Genomic DNA, 26,864 nt, shown 5'->3' with positions numbered 1-26,864 from the left:
TTGCAGCCTAAAGCTGGGCAGTCCTAGAGAGAGGTGTGATTTCAGGCTGCTCTGTGTTGGCAAGTTCAATGCTACCTGTCGACTGATAAAAAAACAAAGAACAGGACAAAGCTGCGACATTAGCAGAGGGTATTCTGAATCAGGGCTTAATGTAACCCCACTAACTCAAACTGGTTAGTTGATGATCATTCATCCCGGTTAAAAACCATTTTAGCTTGTATTTCCAAGTGTGAAATAAATAAATGAAATGAAATGAAAATAATGTCTATTTATTGTTGATAAAATCCTACTTTGATTTAGAGATAGGATTAAGCTGAGAGTAATCAAATCAAGTTTGCATATGCAACACATTTGAAAACAACTGAAGTTGATTAAAGTGCCATACACGTTGCATTGCAAGTCATGTCACAAATATGTGCAAAAAAGCAAGACACAAAAGAGAATTTACAAGATCAATGGGTGCAGAAAGCAAACATGATATGGGATGGAAGTAAGACAGAAGAGAAAAATGGCTAATGCGCCTAAGAACAACTCATGGTGGTTGGAAACATCTTAAGATGTTTCCTGAACCGAGGGGTTAAATGATTATGAGAGGGAGGTTTTTACAGAGCTTTAAGAAGTTAGGAAAATCCTTTCCTTTTAAAACCTCAGCATACTTACTGTAAAACCACATGCACATTATCTCACGCACACACCATCAGTATTGACATCTGCTTAGACAGGCATCTCCCTATCGACAGCCAGTAATGTGAGACACAGAAAAGTATCGATCTCTGCTACACGGAGATCAGTGAAACTTCTCCCTTTATCTGAGGATTCTTGTGCTGATGTTATTCACATTGTGTTACAGGGAACACTGGGACGGCTGCGTCTGCAAAAGCTACCCATTCACGAGTAAAGTCCCCGGGTCTAGAAACTTCAGGGATCATTAGTTATCAGACAGAATAAACATTTGATTGAAACATGGATTTGTAACCTTTTCTGTATTAATTAGCAGGCGTATAATACTCACGAGTACATTCACAGATCTTTGTAGAATTGCCCATTTGCCTTTATACCTTATCATCCATCCCATTTTATGGGAAAGGTAGTCCATTAGGGTTCATTAGCAATGTCTTGTACTTCATTTCCTTTAATGGGAGCTGATACTTTTCATAAACCACTCCAGGTGCCACAGCTGTGATTAGCTTGTGGAGTTTTTCACGATAATCTGTGCCGTTCATCCCCACATTCACCTTCAAGGGTTCACTTTGTCATGCTAACAGGGGAGAGTATATGTGTTTGGCTGTATCCCTGATACCTCTGCCTTTTCTTGTTGTTTCTTTTTCCTTTGCCAGAAGTCTCGATCGCACGCTCCAGTCAGGAGGAGAGGCGCTGTGGAGGTAATTTATATGTGTGTGTGACAGAGGGGGTGAGATACAGAGAGGGGGGATATAGCACCTGGCAGAAAACACGTACAGTATCATGGGCAACAAGATAGCTTTGCAATCCTGCTTAGCCGCACTGAAACTCTCAAGTAAATACATCCAAGAAGCAGGAAAGAAGAAGGTGGGCAGAGCTGATCTTATGTTAGCTTTTTTTTTTTTAATGCTTATTTTCTGCCATAAATAAAGCTCTAATTTCAAACTATCATATTCTGAGCACTCATCAAATTCTAAATGTATTATTATGTTAAGACTAAGGTTAAGTGAGTACTTAAATGATGACTCATTTGCTATTATCAGCTGCTAATAGCTGTTACAGTGTTGCAAAGGGTACAGCAAATAGCATCTATTAAGCGTTTATATTTTTTCTTTAATCTTCTTTTCTCGTGCACACAGTGTGTAAACAGAGCATGTCATCTCCGTGACAGATTGTTTTCTTCTTGCACAAAACAAAGAAGGGGGGAAAAAATAGCAGCAACAAAAGATTATCTATTTTCTTCAGCGATACAGAAGGGTCTTTTTTACTGTAAGACACTCCGTGGTTACCGTATGAATTGCTGCTTCAATTGCGCTTCTGCCATCTGAATCAGCAGAGAATTACCCGCAGCCTCTCGCTCTCCTTCCAGACTTCAACCTCTTCCACATGATTGCCGTGGGGCTCAGCAGCTCCATTCTTGGCTGTCTGGTCACCCTGCTGGTCTACTCGTACTGCCAGCGCTACCAGCAGCAGTCGCACGATGCCACCGTCATCCATCCCATTTCAGCCGCGCCGCTCAACACCAGCATCACCAACCACATCAACAAACTGGACAAGTACGACACCGTGGAAGCCATCAAGGTCTGTAGACTTTATTTGCCCCGGGTTCGCCGCGGGTCACGCTTGACAAACGTCGAGCTATTTACAGGCAACATTTCCTTACTGTTTGACTTAATCAGCTGACGTCCCCACTCTGAGTCAGTGAGCAACGGTTTGCCTCTTCCCCGGGTGTCAGCTGTGATTAAATGCACTTCTTACTGCATGACTCTCACTGTCACGCCACCTCCTGTCGTGCTCAGACACTCTCTAGTTGTGTAACAGATAGGCAGCTGTGCGTTCATCCTCACTCCCTGTGCCTCTGCTGTGTGTCTCAGTGTGCGACTGTTCTGTGTCAGTGGTCATACACTGCTTTCTCATAACATACAAAAGTGCAATTACTTATTAGAGCGAGTAGGAAGTCGGTGAAGAGGCTTTGCATCTGCACATTTGCCTGCTTCTTTGTGTCATTATTACATCCTAAAGTGCAGGCAGAAAGTCAGATGTGTGAGAGCCAGTGAAGGAGATCCAGCTAGTCTCAACGCACAAGCAGCCTCTTATCCACATCTAGATCAGGCCTTTACTGCCAGACTGGGCAGCTGATTACTATTTGTCCACAGATACCCCATACTCCAGCTGGGCTTTTCCAGGTTCCCGGTGCTCTTTATTAAAGGTTTAAAAGATAGTCTAGTGGAGCTCACTAGAGATAGGCAGCTATTCTAGATGTAAAAGTTGTTGTTTTGGCACAAACAAGGAATGTTTTTAGTACTACTTTATGTTTCAAGTAAACATGTCAACCAGTGATGCACACAGTTTTAGCATTAGCATTCCTAGCATTTCCTAGCAAATGTACTGCAGTTCAGCCTGTACAAAAAATAGTAGCTGTTTTTTGAAACAAAAAGGTCCTCGATGTCAGGCCCGCACGCGAAAGCAGCTTCACATTTCCAGGCGTCTGAAGTATAATAAAGTGTAATTTAGTTCTAGCATTAATCTGTTTTTCAGCGTAGCTTGCATTCATTTCAAACTGCAGGATTCACTTTTAACTTCACAATAGAGGATGATTATCCGGTCGTTAAGTCTGACATCACTAGCCGTGTCTGGGCCTAAACTCCGCTGCAGGTCCATATATCAAACGATCACTATGGCATTACTGAGAGTTGAAAAACTCTCTAAAGTCTTTCATCTTTAATAAAATGATCAGCGTTCTGCTCTACCAGGTGTAACAATTGAGTTTAACATCCAGGCATCCATGAAAACGGAATTTATGACATTTAACGGAGTTAGAAGTTAGCAGGGAGTTAGCTCGCTAGCTTCTATCTAAATACAATATAGCATGTCCTGACTGCGGGGTTTTGGAAACAAATTAAAACGTACAGCTCTGTTATCACTTCCAACATAAATGAAGACAGAAAACTAAACAGCAGTGACGTTTGTAGGCTTACTGAAGTTTGGCTAGCTGGTATGTAATGATGTGCTACGTGACTGCTAGCGACACAGCTATGTTAGCATAATATAAACAAGCTAACTTTTTTTCCACTCGATAAAAGTTAACGTGAGTGTTCTCAGTGGTCAGAAACAAATGTAATCGCATGGCAGGATGCTGTAAAAGGACCAAACTTCAGCCAGGAGAACAACTGAGATAATCCATCCACAATACGAGGTTAGTCATTCATATACTGCTGCATGGGCTGGGCTGTAGTTACATCCTAAGATTTTAAAAACTGAGCTTAAATAAATGATTAGCGGTAATAAAAGCCGAGGGAGGTCAACAGTGATCACTGACTGTTTTAAGAGCTTTTTGAGATTAAATAGAAGAAAATACAAAACATTAAACATGTTAACAACACAAAAGCCATATTAAACGCAGACTACTTTAGGCCCAGAAGTAGGATACGTCACGTCATCACTTAACGACCGGATAGGAAATTGGTGACTTCTGTATGCCCATATAGACATCTCATTAAAAACTTCTTTCAAACTTTCTTTCAAACTGCAGGATTCACTTTTAACTTCACAATAGAGGATGATTATAGAACCATTGTGTTTGGGTCATGTGATAACGTCTCAGGTATTGCTGGCTGAGGTTATGAGTTTGTAAACTGACGCACACAGCGCCTGTGTGTACCATTCAGAGCTTGATTTCAGACATACGTAAACACATCAGAGAGGGTATTTCATATTAAACAATGGCTTTTTTTATTCAAAAACCTATGGAGCGTCGCTTGTAAAGTGAAACATGCTGAAATTAACGGCAACATTTTTCCATATTTAGCTCTAAACCTTCCAAAAACATGTTTTTTCAAGTCATTTTTTACAACATTTAGTAAAATATTTGCAACTTTTCATATTTAAAACACAATTTTAAACGTTAAGTCTAAATGTTAAACATTAAATCTAAATGTTAAATCTAAATTACGAAAACCTCCAGATGCCTCTAATAAAATAATAAAGATCTCACCGTGTAGACATTATAAATGAAAAGTATCAGTTCTACACACTGGTTTCCAATGCTGAAATATCCAAAGGTTATTCCACTATAGACTGGATATAAGATCAACATGGTCACTCACAGGTTTGTGAAATATTTTGAAGCCTAGGGGATGGGTTTGACTGAGAAAAACAACATTCATAAGCTAGCAATTTATTAATCACAAAATATCCCTGTTCTAAAAAATAAGCACCATACTGTATTAAATAAGACTTGAAATTAGTATTTGAAGCCATAGACTCACAGATTCAAGTGTTTGCATAGGTCACAAATAAAGTGATAGTGTTTTATTGACTTTTTTATGTAACTAGAAAAGTCACCCCCTGCTGGCCATTAGAGGGAATTGATATTTCATCCGTGTTTTGATTACAGTCTATGATTGGCATACCTCCTGTGATTAGCTGGTTAGCTGTGATCAGGTTGTGACTATTGTGAGGGAGGACTTAGTGAACAGTTATTTGAACATCTTTATCTTCAGGAGTTGAACAGTCAGTATGATACTACAGGAATCCAGATAAATAAGCACTTTTTTAACAGCTTTGCGTTCCTTTGCAAAGGTTTTTTGATGCTGTACACCATCAGGGGGCACATTCACTATCAGAAACTGTCTATATTATGAACTAAGTGAATACCTGGATCTCTGTTTGCAAAACCACTTCACAGTTATGAAAATGTTTTGTATAACTGTCAGAATGTGAACAGATCCGCTGGCTCGAAGCAAACTTCTCTGAATGTTATTTCGTTGCAAAATGAAGGTGTGAGGAGCTTCATCTGTCATGCAATTAGAGTCAGGAGCACAGAGCATAATTCAGTTAGAGCAGTTGCAGATAGAGGAGGATATGAATATAGACACTCCATGCGAAAATACAAAAGGAGGTGCCTGACAATTGAATAATGTGTGATTTTCCAGAAGCACATTCTGCCTCCAGCCCTCTCTCTGTGGGCCTAAACAGTTCAGATGTTGCAGTGAATTTTCAACCATTAAGTGTGCAAAACCATAACATGCTTCTTTTAGGTGTGTACAGGAAGGACTCGTGAACACCTGACGTCGTATTTTAGCAGATTTGGCTCAGATCCTGATGTTGATGATGCATTTGTCGTTGTTGTTATTATGCACAGTGTATCACAGACACACTTCATACCGGTGTCCTGGAGTATTTGCAGCTGTATAGTTTATGATCGCAACGCTCACCGTTAAGCTGCACTTTTATGTACAGTGTATCATATTTCCAGGCTTCCTGTAAAACAGAATATGGCCTTAGGGTTTCTCTGAGATGACTCTTGCCCGTTCCTCTCCTCCTTGCAGCCAGATGTGTCGGTACTCTTGCCCTTGGACGACCCCGCCATGCACCAGCCTCTCTCTTCTAATATGGGGGTGTCTATGCGTGGACTGGAGATTTTCTACTAACCACTGACCTCTACAACATCTCGCCTTTTGACTCTTCCCCCCCAACAGCAATTTGACCCAAACCACTACTACTTCTGCTACTGCTACTACTACTGCTACATCCTGTTCCCCACCGTGCCCCGCCCCTCCACTTCCTGTGGCTCTTCCTGTGTGTGGCAGGTTGGAGTACAGTACTCTAGTTTCTCTTTCTCTGCTCAGACCCTTTTCATCCCTCCATCACGAAACCCTCCCTTCTCCTTCGCAGCTTGTGAGAAGGCAGTGTATCCCATCTTTATGTTTCTCTTAAAAGCGCCTCCATGTGCATGTTTTTTTCTTTCCGTGTCCGTATTCCTTGTTTTGTTTCTTACTTGATGGTTTTGATTTGTTGGGTTCTTTTATTAAACTCCTCTGTTACCTCTCTTTCACTGATTCTACTTTATAGTTAAAGATACGTTTGTTTACAAATACATACAAATATAATCACTCCTGAGCCAATTAAAAGCATTTAAGGCAAGATGAAGTAGGTGATGCTAACAAGCATCGTAGCACATCTGTTTGAAAGCAGCCATGGGGCCACCTGCAGAGACACATAACCGTCTCCGGGGCGGCAGGAGAGTTGATTGCATTCCCTTTGTGTGCAAATCACATAATGGGAATGAAGCAAAATATATGAGTTTTTTGTCCGGCACACTTGTTCCCTATCAGTGTCAGTCGGAAGCATCCATCAGCTGCAAACGCAGCATCATCAAGTGTTCAATTACGGTTGCCCCCAAGGGACTCCCAGCACACACTCCACTACAGCAGACTGGAAATGAACACATCTATTTGCCAAATTGCTGATGTTGTATTGAGCACCACATCAGAGGCATCACTCCATGTTTACCATGTCACGCGGGGACAGAGAAGATGCCCCTATGGCTCATCCTTATTGTTTAACAGAAAAGTGACTCTCACATGATCAATTTTTATGGCTTAGATTGTCCTGAGGACCAACAATCCAAGGGCCATAAAAACTGCTGATGCTGTGTATTAGAGATGACAGAGGTGGACATACGGATGCGCATCAAAATAATTTAGCCCTGTGGTGGCTTATCATTTTTCCAGCCTGTTTGCAAATGCTTTGACCTTGCACTGTGGAAAGTATGTTTCATTCACTGAGCAGCCCCTCATTGATTTGTGTTGCTCCCTTTTTTTATTTCGGGGAGGGTTGCTAGATGGATTTGCTTTTACCTTGCCATCTGGGCTGAATAATCACTCGATCCATGCGTCGGAAACAAGTCCGTACTGACTCAGCTTCCTTCCTTCTCTCCTTCTTCTCTTTTTTCTTCTTATGTTCACAGGCCTTCAACAAAAACAATCTGATTCTGGAGGAAAGAAATAAGTATTTCAACCCACAGCTTGCCGGGAAGACCTATACCAATGCATACTTCACCGACCTCAACACCTACGATGACTATTAACCCTCGACACCTACCTTATCATCAAATCTGACTTTTTTCTTTTCTTTGTGCTTTGTATTGAGATTCGTCACACCACGCGTGGGACAAGCCCACTCTGAGACTCTATGGCAGCTGGTATGTAATTAAACACAGACACACAGTGTTGCCAACAGAGGGAAATCCCCACTTTCTCTCAGGTGCCTTGAGGTACACTTGGAAAGCTCAATGTTTTGGGGGTATATCTTGCCTTGACTCTTACTGAGAAATAGACAACTGGATTTCCTGATGTGGATTAAACAAAAACAAAAGAAACAAAAAAACAACAAAAAACTAAGAAGGGAAAAAGAAGAACTCACGTCAACGAGACTTTGGGAACCGTATCCCTTTTAACTTTCCTGTGACGCCTCTAAAACAGACCTGTATTTGTAATGATTGGAAATAACCACAAATTGCTTTGCATGACTTCATCTGATGTGTTTTCTCTGCCTTTCGGTTTGATTTTGCATGATCGATCGCATTCTATGGTGTAGGGGGCATTTTGATTTTTGGGGTTTTTTGCTGGGCTTAGATTCAGGGCTGGTTTTGGATGTCATAAAAAAAACAAAGGCTGCGGTGATGCCTGGTGGATTTACTGCAGCAGCAGTCTCCAGGCAGATCAATATCTACCCCCAGCCCCAGAATCAGGATGTAGTTATTTGAAGTCTGTGGTCAAGTTTGTCCATGTTTTTCTTTAGTTTGCTTTTCGTTCCTCTAGCAGCTAGAAGTGTTTAAACTTTCAATGTAAAATTATTTTCTCTTTTTCATTTTGCTTTTAAAGATTACATGTTTTTCTTTGTTTGTTTTGTACAGGAAGTTCAATTTGAATCCCCTGTCTGCGGGTTTTCTAAATACATTTATTCGGTGTCTCAAGTGTTAAAAGAACATTTTCCTTTAAAAAAAAAAAAGGTTTATGTACGTTCTGGCAAGTAATTGGGAGTATTCATTTCAGCCTGCATCAAGTTTCGTCCTCGTCATTGTACTTTTTATATATTTTTTGTAAAAAAAATGTTTTTGAATTTTGATAGTGCTCATTATTATTCTTTGGCTTCTGAGCTAAGTGTTTGTGAGAGCAGGCATTTGCTGTACAGATGGTGCAAAGTAGCAACTACTGTTCTCCTGAAAACCCAACTGGAGTGCTACTCATATACTGTAAGATGACATTCAATCATTAAGTTGAGATCTTTCTGTTCAGAGTGTATAACCAAATATTAGGTTATTCAATGGTTTAGTTGCGACTAACTCTTTTTACATGTTTGCTTGTGTTACTGTGCATAAATTAAAATTGCTTCGTACACAAACTTGTCAAGGTGTGAATTATACACGTTTAGTTTCTTGCAGTTTCATCTGTAAAGTGTGAAAGCGATACATCACATGACTGCTTATTACCTGTGTGGCTCTAATGAATGACATAAGGAGGAGAAAACAGATTATTTAAAGCTGCTATTCCCAACCAGGGCCCTATTTCAGGAAGCCGGTTTAGAAAACTCAGAGTGAAAAACGATACTCAGGGTTGAGTAACCCCGAACTGTCCAACTCGGAATATTCGGTTTCAGAAAGGCTGATAACAATTAGTTCAATCAACGCGGAGTTGCTTTAACCCCAAGTTAAGCGCACGCACGAGGATACATAAAGCCCTGATTAGTGGAGCACAGATTAAGCGAGTCACCATGGAGACGGAGGGAAAGAAGGCGCGGTCAATGTATTTTACAGCGCTTGAGGCCGAAATTCTGATGGCAGCATATGCCGATAACATGCTAATTTTGCGGAAAAAAAGTAACACAGCCTCAGCTGCAAAAGAAAGGGAGCATGCATGGCAAAACATAGCCGACAGAGTCAATGCATGAGTGTTAATTTAAACATTGATCTAGGGATTTCCACCCATTTAACACGTTATTTTATTATATTTTATTTTATTTTGTATTTTATACATTTTATTTTGTGATGTGATGTGAGCACAGGTGCAACCCAACAGGCCCCAAACGTTCCTGGCGGCGAGTAAAAATGAAATATAAAAATATAGTCCAAACAGGTAAGGTGTAATTGTATTAGGAGCCATAGTGCTCGGTCTGTTTGTCCGATGTAAATCAATTGCAGTTAGAGGCTACATTAATTTTCTTTCTGTAAGCACTTATTGAAATTATCTGAGCACAATACAAGTACATATTTGCTTACTCTGTATGCTCAAATGTGACCCGTTATAGCCAACAGAAAAAAAAGTGGAGGCCTGAAAAACAGGTGGAGGTCCTCCACCACCACCACTCACAGAGGCTGAGCAGTTGGCTTCCACATTTGTGATAATGTTGGCAGCATCACATATGATCTTCACAGTGCAGAGAACACAAATTAGCATCCATTACTATAATGAAATAATTTGTTAGTTTGAAATGCTACAGGGAACTATGTACCTGTACATTAATGCTGTGGAAAGACTTCCTGTTCACATGGTCTCCTTCATTTACTGAAGGAGCAATGATTGGAATGTGAGTGCATCTATACAGCCAATCACACCTGGGAACCGTGAGAATAAATGTAAAATTTAAGTAGTAGTTCAAATATCACCACATCATGAATTAAGTTTTGTTCATCCTGCTACCTGCAATTTTGTGGCATCCCTCTTTGATAAATCTTGTGGGTCTATGACCGGGGAACACCACAAACGAGTACAGGAGACGTTTCAGTGCAACTGTAACATTCCTGACTGCCCGACAGACGGTAGCCTTGGAAACGTGCTCAGCGTCACCAATATTATACAGAAAGCTCCCGTTTGCAAAAAAACCGAAGTGCAATACAAATAATATGTACAGAACTGAGAGAATGTCCGCGATGTGTCACATGAGCAATATTAGGCCTGAGGATGTTATTCAAATAAATTATAGATTGTGCTGAAAAACGGTAACGTTCGCACAGAAAATCATCAGGAAATGATAAAATGTCCAAACGCGCTCTAATCACTCTCTCCCAGCGGAGAGCTCTGCGGAGAATTTGGGCTTCAACATCTACTGGCCCTTCAAGGAAGGGACACGCCATGTCTGACACTTCCTACAGTCAGGTTTCCGACAAAGAGGCGGAGAAGGTCAGGGTTAGTTGAAGTAAACCTGCTAGGGGGCAGGTTAGCTTCACGGAGTGTGTCGTCATAGTAACTCACTCAGAATTAATCTAAACTCCCTTTGTGAAACCGAAAACCCAGAGTTTTCGTTAACTCGGGGTATACTTACTCAGAGTTTGCACTAAACCGGCTTCCTGAAATAGGGCCCTGGGCACAGGTTAAACCACTCAGGAGGTAATTCTGCAGTAGCCAAGGGATTGGTGCACATTTGAGCTCAAATCTGAAAAAAGCTAGTTTGAGAATTTTGTGGATCTGCACAGGGTGAAGCAGAAATGTTAGTTTCCTGATAGCGATAGAGAAGCAGTGCCAACAGATTGTTGCTATACGGGCCAAAGATGCAGACCAACAATCTTCCTCACTAGAAATAGCCAAGCAGCGACTTAGTCAAGAACAATGGAAATTTCTGGTATTTCAAATGTTAATCTTAATTTGACTGCCTACAAGTATGTCTCAAGCATATGTTTGAGACAACTTTAATGCATAAACTGCAAATGACACATTGTCTTGCCTCATTTCTTCATCCAACATGCAGAAGATTTTTTTGTTTTTACTTCTTCAAGAGGCCATTTGTGTCTATACGCACCATCACTGAACCAAAAATAATTCAAAGAACAGACACAGGTTGACATTTTTGAGTAAAAGATTCACAAAAAATAAACAAAGAAACATACATGAAAAGTTATTTTTCCATGTTAATCTACAAGTTTTAAAATTTTAGTGAACATAAAAAAATAACAACGTTGGCCCGGTGTTCAAATTCTGTTACAAATACAGTTACACTCATCGTGACCATGAATGTCATGCTAATTATGGGCATCTGATGATGTCTTTGAACTGTTTTTTTCCAGGGTAGAATGATTGCACAGTATACATCTACATAATAATTCGTGTTTACACAATGTCTTTTAACTTGAAAGGCTGTAAACTGCCATGGTCAGTTCAAACAATTGTACATACGTATGAGTTTTCTCAATGTAAGGACAATTTGCCAAGGTCTGGAAAAAGACCCAAACTGTCACCCGGATTGGTTAGAAATTGATAAGGAACAACCCAGGAAGATGAAACCTTCTGGAAAAAGGTTTTATGGTTAGACTAGACAGATTGAGTGATTTGGCAACAATGACAGGGGGTATGTTTGGAGGAGTAAAGGTGAGCCTTTCAACCCTATGAACACTGCAGAAGTGGCAAGCATGGTGGTGGTGGAATCATGCTCTGGGACTGTTTAGCTGGCAGAGGTACTGATACAGTGAGCTAATATAAATAAATATATGAAATTGTATGCTAAACACACCAAATAAATCCTTTAATAAGCAAATAATAGCAAATAAATAGCCAGACATATATATAAAAATAAGACTCTCCTTTTTGGTTTAATTGATAACCACCACCACTTAGATTGATTATCTGAAAGTATTGATGAATAAATTGTGGCTAACATGCTGGAAAGGTAGCTGAAATAGCAAACTGAAGCTGTGCATTAAAATCTGCTTATAAACTGTTAAAGGAAAAAGATGGAGTGCTCACTCACGCCTGGAGGAGGTCCCAGAACAGAAACAGGATACATTGGGGAGATTGCAGCTCTTTCGGCTGGTTTGGGAGCGCCTCAGTGTGGCCGGGGAGTGAGGACTGCTCCCCCTGCAACTACAACCCAAATCAGTGGCAGAAAATGAATGGATGAAAATCTTCATCTAAGTGTCATGGCTAAATTGTTATAACTGGTTAATAAACACAAATGGAGCATTGACTGAGATAAATTAGTAAATTCATAGCTATGTCTGATCCAGTTTCAAATGAATTCATATGAACACATTTGAACCTGACTGTGTTTTATGAAGTGGGTCCTTGAGTCCACCTTATAGGAAAATTGTGAACCCCTCACATGTATTTAAATCACTCACAAGTGTGAGACGCCTCTGTCCAATGTGGCTCATCTCACAACTTTGGAGACTATGATATTCCTCAGGCTAAACACTGTAAAACCACAGCAGCTCAGGCATGTACCAGCACTTCATAAATCACCCAAAACCAGAGGAAGAGACTCCCTCCACCTGTTTTAAAAGGAGTCTTCAGCAGGGCCCTGCGGTGACAAATGGCATCAGCATCGGTGGAAGGATACGTGAAGGATACAAATCGCGTGAGACAGCGGGGTAAAGGTTGTTGGGTCTCAAGTCCGAACTCTAATCTGTATGATTGGGTGTAATACCACACACCGTGCTGTTCTCCATCAACCTTCAACCTGACGTCCCATCTGTGTGCAGAGGGTAATGGGAGGGGCTGTTATTAATCACCCTGCTGTTTGGTTGGTTGAGGGTCTGACTTCAGAGAATTAATCTCTCTTTACCTTGACTTCATTCTCGCTACCTGAGTAAGAAGAAGAGATGCAGCAGTAGACACACAGATGGTTGTGTACAGAAGGGGCTAGGGGGCAGTGGGTGTAAGAGCAGTTGTGTATATGTTAGTATTGGTTAGTCTCCAAACACCTTTTCAGTCTATGTGCATGTTATATAAATCAGCAATTTGTTCCACACTGACCTCAACTAACCTTGACTGATGAGTCATTACTGCACACATAATGTGTGTGTACATATATATATATATATGTATATATATATATATATATTCATTGCATGCGCACACACAGACATACACACACATATACAGACTAAAGAGAAGCACTCAAGTTTTCTTGGGCACTTTTATCCTCCCATGAATTTGGCAGCAACACGAGCTATGTGGCTCGTAGTCAGTCAGACACATGTGACATTCCACTTTGACAGCAGGGGCCAGCACGATAAATGACTTTCTCAAAGTGGCATTTGGGGACTGCTAAAGGTCACAGCTAAAGGTCACAAGAGCAGGTCTGGTGCATGTCAGAGAAACTGACTGTGTGAGTGCCTGCATGTGTATAAAAAAGTCAAGGTGTGATGAGATGACTCACAGGATGAGATGGAGCAGATTCTGCGTTTTGTATATTAAAGAGGCTTTAAGGGAATGAATATTTGAGCCGAACAAATCGGGCGTTGAATGTGACAGAAAACTATTTAGGACCTAATGAGCTTTGTAATTAAAAAAGTCTCAACACCTAGATTGTCAGCCCCTGAGTTTTGAGCTGGTTGTTGAGGTTTTCTCAGTTTTTCTCTGTATTACTGGAGGAGCTTTACCTTATAATAAAAAGCAACCTTCAGGCAACAGTTGTTTGGATTTGGCGCTATATAAATAAAATTGAACTGAAATGTTATTCCATAAGTTCACTATGGTGTCATCAGATACCAGAAAAGCTCATCAGGCTCCTATTATTCTTAGGATTGAGCTGTTGTTTTGCACTAATTAGGAAATGTTAGCATGCTAACGCACTTTCCCAAAGTGGAAATGTTTTAGCGTCTGTAAGCATTTACACATGCTTGTTCCAGTGGTTTCGCAAATAAATAAATAAAAGCTAAACTGGCTAAAATAGAAAGCGAAACATCAAAAATAAAATATCCCTTCTGTCACGCTTAAACTCAGCATGTGTGGACAAGTTGGCAGTCTATTGCCATTCTTAATACAAAGATAGGCATTGTAAATGTTGAGATTTTAATGATTTTTTTCTTTGTTTTTTTAAAACATTTGTACTTTGACTTTGTCTTCTCATTCCTGTTGCAATGGGAATACAGGCAGGCTGTGGTTACTGAAATAAGCAATTACTTAACTTGCTTGTGACTTCAAGTCTAAAGCAAACGAATCAGTATTTTTCCCAAAAATCTGATATTGATTGGTCTGTTTAAATGAGTTTGGGTCAAGCATCATCTTTGTCCTTTGTTTAATAGAGTTTTGAATTTGTGCAAAACAAAGATTTTGGTCTTTTTAGTATTGTTTTTGTACAAGTCAAATATCACACTCAGAGACTCCTGAACAGATATATGTAAAGATGATGATAGAAAATCCTTATTTGGGGACAAAGTTAGTATTGCATATTAATCAAATAGAATTGCATATTCCATACATTCAGTTTTTATGCTAAGATAATTAAGTCGTCTGAGACACTTCAAGACCTTTGGCTCTTGTCCATATTATGACAAAACACAAAATTAATTTTATTTCTTTACTTTTGGAATCAGCCTGACGGGGAAAACATGACCTGTTTCCAATTAGCCGAATACACAGCTTTCTTTTTCACTGTTTTTATGTGAATCAAACCCTAAAAAAAGCTTCTTCTTTTTCTTCTTCTTTCAACTGCTTCCTTTAAGCTTGTATCTGTATCGTTATCAGTATCAAGTATCTTTGTACAGTTTTAAATTAAATACATGTCTGAATAATTGGCAGATCATAGTGTTTTATTTTTTTTTATTTACCCTTTGCCCAACATAGTACTTTATATAGCCATTTTTTATAGTTTGTGGGTGTTAGTGTATGTGACTGAAAGATGGCACACGTTTGCTAGGAATTTAATTTCCCAAATATGAGCCAGGCTTCTCTGTGCAGGTAGCAGATTTGCTCATAAAGCATTCAGGAGCCCTGGTAATTAGCAGCCTGTATACAGAGGCCTCTGAGTGGCAAATAAGGCCAGTGAGTGAGATTGTTCCTGTCAGGCAGGTAACAGAGCGTGAACATCCCATTAAACACCTCTTTTTCCTCTCAAGATCAGATTTTCTCCCTTTTGCATGGATTGCTGTGCTCGAGATCGGTCTTTCTGCAGCTCCCCGAGTAGACTCGCCACCCCCGTTAGCACCGAAACATCAGCCGGACAAGTTGACAAATTCCCCAAAATGATGTCCCCCTGACAACAAGTGGCTGCTGCTGCAGCTGCTGTTGTTATTCAGTGCCTGTGGTTAATCAAGCCCATGCTCTTTAGTCATTTGTTTGTGTGGAGGAAATCAAAAGAAGTTAAAGCAAAGTCTGGGACAGGACCCACATACGGTCAGGAGAGAAAACCGAGTGATGAATGGGTGCTGAAGCGTTGCTTTTGCACGAGTATGGAGAAGTGACGGCAGTAGATGTTGACTCAACTACCCCAGGGAAAACGGAAAACTGCTGAACAATTTATGAGCTGTCATGAAATTTTGTGTTTTTTGCAGTAGGAAAATAACACCGATTACCGAAGATTGTTACACAGTGGAATCCTTGAGCGAGGAAGACAGTAAGCGCAGTTCAAATTAGTTTTAAAAGCAAGAGCGCCGCATTACCTCACACTCCCACTCCATCTCTCCCCACCTGAGGCCAAGGTGAAGCCGTGTGGATTTATCGCTTTATTTGTTGTTACTTGTAAATAGACTGAGTCAGACAGAAGATGCTTTAACTATCCCGCAGTGCATTGGAGCATCCCCTTAAATGTAAGTTTTTTCTCCGCACACTTGTATGTTTTGAAGCAAACATTCCCTAATGCAGCTTCAGTCCAGATTAACATTACCATGTATTCAAAGCAAACAGATGAGAAAGATTTTTCAAAGCAGCTCTAATCTCCATAACATCCTTGCTGCCACGCTTAAAGAAAAATATGTTTTCGAACAGCGACATCTTTGAGGAAAATTGTGTTTTTGCCACCGAGTCTAAGAATCCTACACTCATTAGGCTACATTAGCATCTGCTGTTGGGTGTTACTTTACAAGTTTCCAGAAAAGCAGCCTCTTCTCTCTTTATTTCCTGCACTCTGTTTTGTCTTTTCCTTTATTCCAGGCAGAAGGAAGCACAACTTCCAGCAGGGCTCACGTGCAGATCTGTGTGGGTAGATAGGAAGCTGGCATGACGCTTCCAGTTCCGTTATGCCAGACTGAAGGATGAATGTCACCGTAGGCACTAATGCCAATTGAGAGATGGTACCATAGATTCCACCCTGAGACATCTGGAATCCCAGGTGCCCTTTCCAACCGATCCAGGTCTCAGCTGCAGGAAGCCAGGAGTCCTCGTGGATGCCAAAAGCTTCGCAACACCAGCCAAGCTACACTGAGCCTTATCGCCTCCACCAGAACCCTTTATGGGCCTATTCACCTCAATCAAAGCTGTTATTTAGGTAACGAGCCAAGATGGCGGATATCGCTGCGCTCCAATTACCCACTATGTCTTCTCCATGTTTCCTTGCCAACTCCCCCACAAGACCCGATTCTACTCATCTTTCCCAGCTGCTCTGGCGCTGCTCCCCTTCTTCAGTATCTGTGCGGCGCGAGACCTTTCAGAACAGAAGGGCTCTGTCGGCGCTAGATTCACTCGCAAGAGATGACTGCCACGGTGTTTAGCGGGTTTTATCAATAGTGCAGAAGTGTCTGTCAAAGTGCAACGTCTTTAAGCCTGCAGGTAATCCGTGATATTACCAGTGTTGGTGTCATTACTCAGTAAAAGTAACGTGTTACAGATTACACATTACTTTTCTTAAAGGTAATTTAATATGTTTAGCCAGAGAAAGTAATTTGTTACACTACTCATTACATCACTTTCTTGTTGCGCTGTAAAACATTACCCCGTATGAACACAAAGCCAGCAACACAAGGCAAAGACAAAAAAACAGACAAAGAAAAACTTCATAGCGATCGCCTGCAGTGATTCTACAGATACAGAGGCTACAGACTGCTCATCAATATTTTTCTGACTTGTTGAAGTTCAATATCAGGGCCCTATTTCAGGAAGCCGGTTTAGAAAACTCAGAGTTAAAAACGATACTCAGGGTTGAGTAACCCCGAACTGTCCAACTCGGAATATTCGGTTTCAGAAAGGCTGATAACAATTAGTTCAGTCAACGCGGAGTTGCTTTAACCCCAAGTTAAGCGCGCGCACGAGGATACATAAAGCCCTGATTAGTGGAGCACAGATTAAGCGAGTCACCATGGAGACGGAGGGAAAGAAGGCGCGGTCAATGTATTTCACAGCGCTTGAGGCCGAAATTCTGATGGCAGCATATGCCAATAACATGCAAATTCCGCGGAAAAAAAGTAACACAGCCTCAGCTGCAAAAGAAAGGGAGCATGCATGGCAAAACATAGCCGATAGAGTCAATGCATGAGTGTTAATTTAAACATTTATCTAGGGATTTCCACCCATTTAACACGTTATTTTATTTTATTTTATTTTATTTTGTATTTTATACATTTTATTTTGTGATGTGAGCGCAGGTGCAACCCAACAGGCTCCAAACGTTCCTGGCAGCAAGTAAAAATGAAATATAAAAATATAGTCCAAACAGGTAAGGTGTAATTGTATTATGAGCCATAGTGCTCGGTCTGTTTGTCCGATGTAAATCAATTGCAGTTAGAGGCTACATTAATTTTCTTTCTGTAAGCACTTATTGAAATTATCTGAGCACATTACAAGTACATATTTGCTTACTCTGTATGCTCAAATGTGACCCGTTATAGCCAACAGAAAAAAAAGTGGAGGCCTGAAAAACAGGTGGAGGTCCTCCACCACCACCACTCACAGAGCCTGGCCACTTGGCTTCCACATTTGTGATAATGTTGGCAGCATCACATATGATCTTCACAGTGCAGAGAACACAAATTAGCATCCATTACTATAATGAAATAATTTGTTAGTTTGAAATGCTACAGGGAACTATGTACCTGTACATTAATGCTGTGGAAAGACTTCCTGTTCACATAGTCTCCTTCATTTACTGAAGGAGCAATGATTGGAATGTGAGTGCCATCTATACAGCCAATCACGCCTGGGAACCGTGAAAATAAATGTAACATTTAAGTAGTAGTTCAAGTATCACCACATCATGAATTAAGTTTTGGTCACCTTGATACCTGCAATTTTGTGGCATCCCTCTTTGATAAATCTTGTGGGTCTGTGACCGGGGAACACCACAAACGAGTACAGGAGACGTTTCAGTGCAACTGTAACATTCCTGACTGCCCGACAGACGGTAGCCTTGGAAACGTGCTCAGCGTCACCAATATTATACAGAAAGCTCCCGTTTGCAAAAAAACCGAAGTGCAATACAAATAATATGTACAGAACTGAGAGGATGTCCGCGATGTGTCACATGAGCAATATTAGGCCTGAGGATGTTATTCAAATAAATTATAGATTGTGCTGAAAAACGGTAACGTTCACACAGGAAATCATCAGGAAATGATAAAATGTCCAAACGCGCTCTAATCACTCTCTCCCGGCGGAGAGAATTTGGGCTTCAACATCTACTGGCTCTTCAAGGAAGGGGCACGCCATGTCTGACACTTCCTACAGTCAGGTTTCTGACAAAGAGGCGGAGAAGGTCAGGGTTAGTTGAAGTAAACCTGCTAGGGGGCAGGTTAGCTTCACGGAGTGTGTCGTCATAGTAACTCACTCAGAATTAATCTAAACTCGCTTTGTGAAACCGAAAACCCAGAGTTTTCGTTAACTCAGGGTATACTTACTCAGAGTTTGCACTAAACCGGCTTCCTGAAATAGGGCCCTGGGCCCTATTTCAGGAAGCCGGTTTAGAAAACTCAGAGTTAAAAACGATACTCAGGGTTGAGTAACCCTGAACTGTCCAACTCGGAATATTCGGTTTCAGAAAGGCTGATAACAATTAGTTCAGTCAACGCGGAGTTGCTTTAACCCCAAGTTAAGCGCGCGGACGAGGATACATAAAGCCCTGATAAGCGGAGCACAGATTAAGCGAGTCACCATGGAGACAGAGGGAAAGAAGGCGCGGTCAATGTATTTTACAGCGCTTGAGGCCGAAATTCTGATGGCAGCATATGCCGATAACATGCAAATTTTGCAGAAAAAAGTAACACAGCCTCAGCTGCAAAAGAAAGGGAGCATGCATGGCAAAACATAGCCGACAGAGTCAATGTGTGAGTGTTAATATAAACATTGATCTAGGGATTTCCACCCATTTAACACGTTATTTTATCATATGTTATTTTATTTGTTATTTTATTTTGTGATGTGATGTGAGCGCAGGTGCAACCCAACAGGCCCCAAACGTGCCTGGCAGCAAGTAAAAATGAAATATAAAAATATAGTCCAAACAGGTAAGGTGTAATTGTATTATGAGCCATAGTGCTTGGTCTGTTTGTCCGATGTAAATCAATTGCAGTTAGAGGCTACATTAATTTTCTTTCTGTAAGCACTTATTGAAATTATCTGAGCACATTACAAGTACATATTTGCTTACTCTGTATGCTCAAATGTGGCCCGTTATAGCCAACAGAAAAAAAGCGGAGGCCCGAAAAACAGGTGGGGGTCCTCCACCACCACCACTCACAGAGGCTGAGCAGTTGGCCCTCAGCCAAAACAGTGGGCGCCCTGTGGCCGAAGGCATCTCTGCGGGGACATCCTCTGAGTCAATAACCCCGCAAGACACAAGTGCCTACATAGGGGGTAAATTCAAAATAATACATGATGTGCATACATCCTTTCTTCACAGTCACCTTTGCAGTGCTGCTCATTCATTTGATAAACTCTTTACCATAATGGATTATTTTGTAGTGAAGTTATTTTCCTACTGATTTTGCCTTGCCTCAGTCTTGGTTGTCTTTGAGAGCATAATGACAATGAAGTGTAAGGTGATTGGTATGTTTGTTAATTGCCATTTGGTCCCTTGTAAGTTATAAGTGACCTGTATAAACCTCATATTCTATCAGTTGATGGTTGTGGTGTACTGCATCTGGTGCAGCCTCCTGTTGAGCCAGACCAACATGCAGTTGTGAGTAATACTCCACAGATTATATGAGTTTACAGTAGAACAGCAATGTTGTTTATTTCTTTACTACAGGAAAATAATGAAGAAACATTGACAGCTGTTACAGAGGAGGAAGCAACAGAGACACTTTATGAGGTTTACATCTTTTAATACTTTGTGTACAGGAAACACAGGCGACCAATAAAGCCAGTTGAACAAAAAATCTGTTTATTCCTCTTTCAACATGTTGAGGTGATGGGTCAAAAGAAATGATTGTGACATATGGTGTCTCTGACTGCTCTTCCATCTTGTATGTCCGTGCGAGGGTCAGGATGTTCATGGTTTGGATCACTGCTGATGTTTGGTTCAGAAGGACAGCGTTCTCCTCTAATTGTGGCAATGTTGTGAAGAATCACACATGCCACAATAATGTCACATGCCCTTTCTGGGGTGACCCTGAGTCTTTGCAGGCACTGTAACCGGGCCTTAAGCATTCCGATAGTCATTTCAATTCTGGCTCTTGTCCTGCAATTAGCCAGATTATATCGCTGCTGTGGGCCCGGTTCAGGGTCAGGGTAAGGGGTAAGCAAATAGGGTAAACATGGATACCCCCTATCACCAAGCAAGTAGCCAGTGAACTCTCCTAAGACAGAAGGATACACTTCTGAAGCAATTGGTCTTTATATATTTTAAAGTATTCTCAACTCACCATGTCCAAATTTTGTGCTCAGTGTACATTCACGGAATATTTGTGAGTCATGGACAGAGCCTGGCCACTTGGCTTCCACATTTGTGATAATGTTGGCAGCATCACATATGATCTTCACAGTGCAGAGAACACAAATTAGCATCCATTACTATAATGAAATAATTTGTTAGTTTGAAATGCTACAGGGAACTATGTACCTGTACATTAATGCTGTGGAAAGACTTCCTGTTCACATAGTCTCCTTCATTTACTGAAGGAGCAATGATTGGAATGTGAGTGCCATCTATACAGCCAATCACGCCTGGGAACCGTGAAAATAAATGTAACATTTAAGTAGTAGTTCAAATATCACCACATCATGAATTAAGTTTTGTTCATCCTGATACCTGCAATTTTGTGGCATCCCTCTTTGATAAATCTTGTGGGTCTATGACCGGGGAACACCACAAACGAGTACAGGAGACGTTTCAGTGCAACTGTAACATTCCTGACTGCCCGACAGACGGTAGCCTTGGAAACGTGCTCAGCGTCACCAATATTATACAGAAAGCTCCCGTTTGCAAAAAACCGAAGTGCAATACAAATAATATGTACAGAACTGAGAGAATGTCCGCGATGTGTCACATGCGTAATATATGGCCTGAGGATGTTATCCAAATAAATTATAGATTGTGCTGAAAAACGGTAACGTTCGCACAGAAAATCATCAGGAAATGATAAAATGTCCAAACGCGCTCTAATCACTCTCTCCCGGCGGAGAGCTCTGCGGAGAATTTGGGCTTCACGATCTACTGGCTCTTCAAGGAAGGGGCACGCCATGTCTGACACTTCCTACTGTCAGGTTTCCGACAAAGGGGCGGAGACAGTCAGGGTTAGTTGTAGTAAACCTGCTAGGGGGCAGGTTAGCTTCACGGAGTGTGTCGTCATAGTGGCTCACTGAGGCTTCATCTGAACTCGCTTTGTGAAACCGAAAACCCAGAGTTTTCGTTAACTCAGGGTATACTTACTCAGTTTTTCCACTAAACCGGCTTCCTGAAACAGGGCCCTGGTTGCTGGACTGTGCTATCATGCTGCAAAGAGCCAAAGTTGTATTAGCAGTTTCTCTTCTGTGCAATAAAAATAAAAGTGATGTCCACTCCTCAAAAACTGCACCATTGTTCTGCTCCACCATTTACGTCTTACTTGTTTTTTGGCTCCTCTTAGCTAGCTTCACTTTGTTTTTCATGTTTGATGTAAAGACCGTAAACAAAGAACATGCTAATGCTAATAAACATTGCTAATGATAGCGAACATGGTAAATCACGTAGCTCATGCTGAGCTCCAAGCTGCTCCTAATAGCAGGTGAGCTCCACTGGTGTCTGTGTGAATGGTGGTGGTGGGGGAACAAAACAAAACATATTTTTAAGTGCCATAGAACAGCTAAGGTAAAAAGGCACAGATAGTTCACTATTTAAACCTTACATCAGCATTTTAGCACTCTCACTGTAATAGGTACTCTATGCTGGCATGCTGACATCAGCATTTAGTTCAAAGCACAGCCTCAGACCTGGGCTCTCTTTGTTTCAAATGCAGATACGTTGTTAAACTACACTTTATTTCTATGTGTGGATGATCCAATGCGTGTGTTACCCTTTACTCCCATACATCTCTGCCACAAAAGATTTCTTATTTCTAGTATTTTTTACCAGTGAGCATCATAGCAGATAAACTTCATACAGAATTTGGAATCGCTATTTGTTCTCTTACTCACTCACTGCAGACCTCACTTTAGAGCAGCTTTGATCAAGTGCAGCTTCAGTGGAGTTTTTCATCTTGAGATGACTCTACACAAGCAATTAAGGCTGAACTCGTCAAACAAAGCAATCGCCTATGTTGCCGGAGTAAACATATGTCCTTAACCTGTAGTTCATAAAACTTGCACTGAAGGCTAATCGCAGGTAATTTAGCAGAGAAAATTGTCTATGTTGTAAATGCACAACATTGGATGACAGGAGCACCAATTGCTGATCATTAAATATTTAGTTATGTCGTGGGTCACCATAAATGGGCAGCACAACGTGACCGCCACGTGGGAGGCATTTAAGACTGAAATATAAGAGACCACTTAATGTGTTGGGAATATTTTGATCATCATAAAGGCTGTGCCCAGAGGGAAGGTGCATGTACACTAACTCCCCCTCATTTATTTGAAGAGTTAATGCATCTGACAGGTACAAATGGCCTTCATTATTCTTGTTTTCCCAGTTAGAAATGATTTTCTGGTTATTGCAGTAAAGGTGAAAACCAGAGTTTCCCAATTCAGTGATCAAAGGCAGTGAATCTGAAGTAGTAGACCTCTGGCTGGTGCAATGAACCTGCCTGAATAAGAAGATAAGAAAAGAGGGTTTTGTATTTTATTAAGCATTGCGAAGGTTAAGTGTGCTCAGATCCATTTGGATTCATTTGTTAGATTAAATGCACCTGAAGTTATGTTGTAAGTACTGCAAATGTTGAATTTTAGTGGGGTCTCCAGCTTGAATTGTCCTACCTGATCGATCAAACCAACAGAGAAAGCAAGCTTGCCTGTGAAAAAAAATAATAGAGAAAATTATTGATAAGTAAAAAACCCCAAAATGTTTGAGATGCTGAATATGGCACAGACATTTGTGGATATTTTATCAGGTAGAAGGAATAACCTAAAAAACTCCAAACTCATTCATCCTTCTCCGGCTGTTCTTTTTCATTGTGGAGCTGCAGTTTAGCCCAAATGTTATTCAGCTCCACTCTCAGTCATCACCTCCAACTTGCGCTCCTCGGTGCCTTTCACTCCGTGTAATTCGCAAGTCCACAGCATCTAATCTGGTTTGTTGCTCTGAGGCTGTCGACAGAAAAGCAAGGACAGTTCGTATCACATTTAAATTTAATCATGGTAAACAGTAGAGGTTATGGAAGTCTGAAAGCTTATTTAAAAAACATGCTAATCATTAAAGGATAATGCTAGCATGCTTTGTAAATTCTAATGTAATTTATGCAAAAGACTTTGAATTGATCAGAAAGTGTTGGGCTTTAATGCAATTACAATTTATCTGTGATAAAAATGATGAAGAGTAAAGACATCTCAAAGTTTACTTTAGTAAATATAAAATTATGCAATATATGGTGCCATGCAAAATTTTTGTCCCACCGCTGATTCCTTTCTATCCGGTCGTTAAGTCTGACGTCACTAGCCGTGTCTGGGCCTAAACTCCGCTGCAGGTCCATATATCAAACGATCACTATGGCATTACTGAGAGTTGAAAAACTCTCTAAAGTCTTCCATCTTTAATAAAATGATCAGCGTTCTGCTCTACCAGGTGTAACAATTGAGTTTAACATCCAGGCATCCATGAAAACGGAATTTATGACATTTAACGGAGTTAGAAGTTAGCAGGAAGTTAGCTCGCTAGCTTCTATCTAAATACAATATAGCATGTCCTGACTGCGGGGTTTTGGAAACAAATTAAAACGTACAGCTCTGTTATCACTTCCAACATAAATGAAGACAGAAAACTAAACAGCAGTGACGTTTGTAGGCTTACTGAAGTTTGGCTAGCTGGTATATAATGATGTGCTACGTGACCGCTAGCGGCACAGCTATGTTAGCATAATATAAACAAGCTAAATTTTTTTCCACTCGATAAAAGTTAACGTGAGTGTTCTCAGTGGTCAGGAACAAATGTAATCGCATGGCAGGATGCTGTAAAAGGACCAAACTTCAGCCAGGAGAACAACTGAGATAATCCATCCACAATACGAGGTTAGTCATTCATATACTGCTGCATGGGCTGGGCTGTAGTTACATCCTAAGGTTTTAAAAACTGAGCTTAAATAAATGATTAGCGGTAATAAAAGCCGAGGGAGGTCAACAGTGATCACTGACTGTTTTAGAAGCTTTGAGATTAAATAGAAGAAAATACATAACATTAAACATGTTAACAACACAAAAGCCATATTAAACGCAGACTACTTTAGGCCCAGAAGTAGGATTCGTCACGTCATCACTTAACGACCGGATTGTGTTTTGAAGGATCCAGACTTTCTTGTAATGTGTTAAAGTGGTCTTGCAACAGATCATTGGCTGCTTTTTCACCAATTTTCAGTCCAGTCCTTTTCTTTGAAACACTTGAGACTCACTTATGAAACTTGCAATAATAGAAAAGGCACTAACTTAAGTGAACAAGTGTTGTGTCTACACATGACAGAGAACTTAGCAAAGAACCAATTTGAAAATGTATCTTTAGGCACTTTGTTACTACAAGGCAATTCCCAAAAAGCTATTAGTTGGCATATCTTTGCATGGTGTGCAATGTGAACAATTCTTCTGTAATCTATGCCAGATTACACAAGAAATAGTCCAAAAACTGGAGTGAAGAATCTACATTTGGAGAGACGTACAACAGTGAGTATCTGCAGCCATGTGTAAAACACGGAAGAGGGTCTGTCATGTGTAGGGCTGCATCTCAGCCAGTTTTTGAATGTGTTGAAGAATAAAGATGGTCATACCAAACATTAACTTTCAAGCTTGTTAGAATTGAACAAACTGATTTTTGCCTTATTTACTGTATTTCCATGCATCCTTTCACACGTTTAAATAAATCACTACACTTATTTCCAGTTTTCCTAGAAAAACATAAAGAAATGATGAAATAATGTCCGTTCATCACAAATTAACCCAAAGCTTTGTGCTCGTCATTCATACTGGTTTGTTGTAGTTGAGTGAAAACATGAGATGAGTCTTTGTATCTCTTACTCCTTTCTCCACATCCTCTATATTATTATCTTTGGAGCTGCACTTGAGTCTCAGTGGTACTCAATACTGCTATAAAAATGGCCAATTCTTTGCTCTGATTGCTTAGGTCTCCCTCACTGGCTGCCACTCTCTGTTCAACAGAGTGTGGCAGCCAGTGCTTCTGCTGATAGCACTAAAATTGTAAAGAGGGAAAAAAGCACGAGTCGCTGTTATGCATTCAACAGCTACTCAACAAAATCCAATCTATTGTAAATACAACCATAACAAATCTAATGAAAATATTCAAAGCATAGCCTCAAGCAAAATTCATCTGTGGCATGCCTGAAATGAAATATTTGAATCAATATTTCAAAATACACACACACACACACACACACACACAGCATTGGAAGCCATAAAAAAGGATGCCTTTAAACCAAAACTTCAAACAAACTCAGACTGACTTTGTGGAAACCATTTGAGCTTTTACAGCCAAATGTCTTGTATTCCACTGCAAAGCTGACGGTTATGAAGCGAGAAATGTACCCATACGCCTGTGAACCACTGTGGATATTATTTCTGCATTCACAAAGTCAGGATCTCATTTATTGTCATCCTCAGAAGAATAAGCAATTCTCCAGTGTTGTTATGATTCATCTGTTCATAATATTCCTGGCAGAGCTTGTGAGATGTACCATACCCTCAACCTTTGTGTGTACTTTGTCATGTTTTGAATATTTTTAATAATAGTGCTAGGAATAGCCCTTTCATTTGGTTTTGGATACGGTTAATACTCTTCAATAATTTCAAGTAATGTGGCCATGTTTCACTGGTGCCATTCACAAAATAAACGGAAATGCTCCATGGCTACACTATGGGTTTTTTGGGTTGTTTTTTTTTTTTTTACACATTTCAATGTGGTAGCCCGGCCGTCTAAAACAGCAACTACCTGGACATCAGCTAGATAACTAACTTGCTAATTTGTACTAAACACAAACTGGAGATGAGGAACTTCAGCAAACTGCATCCCAGCTTCAGAAAAACAACACAGAAAGATGATGGTCTGGTTACATATCATTCCTCAGCCACAAGTGGGTTCGTCACAGCCGATCACTCATCTGGATGTTTCTCAGCCAAGATGAGTCCAGA

General features: G+C 40.6%; 1 protein-coding gene across 3 annotated transcripts in view; it reads left to right on the top strand.

Annotated features, from left to right (window-relative positions):
• sema5a (sema domain, seven thrombospondin repeats (type 1 and type 1-like), transmembrane domain (TM) and short cytoplasmic domain, (semaphorin) 5A) overlaps positions 1-8,879 on the top strand; it is a 155,390-nt gene extending 146,511 nt beyond the window's left edge. For 2 of the 3 annotated variants that reach the window (XM_085418595.1, XM_085418594.1), the window contains 3 exons: positions 1,338-1,382; positions 2,051-2,262; positions 7,433-8,879. In XM_085418595.1, the coding sequence (XP_085274721.1) occupies positions 1,338-1,382; positions 2,051-2,262; positions 7,433-7,552 (377 nt within the window). In that variant the 3' untranslated portion in view covers positions 7,553-8,879. The remainder of the gene's footprint in view (positions 1-1,337; positions 1,383-2,050; positions 2,263-7,432) is intronic. The other variant, XM_085418593.1, reaches the window with a different exon arrangement.
• The last annotated feature ends 17,985 nt before the right edge of the window (positions 8,880-26,864 follow it).

Source organism: Rhamphochromis longiceps, linkage group LG9 (assembly GCF_057381845.1).
Source record: "Rhamphochromis longiceps isolate RC_006_pf linkage group LG9, R_longiceps_female_GT1.1, whole genome shotgun sequence".
Lineage (NCBI taxonomy): Eukaryota > Metazoa > Chordata > Actinopteri > Cichliformes > Cichlidae > Rhamphochromis > Rhamphochromis longiceps.
This window is presented reverse-complemented; position numbering and strand designations above follow the sequence as displayed.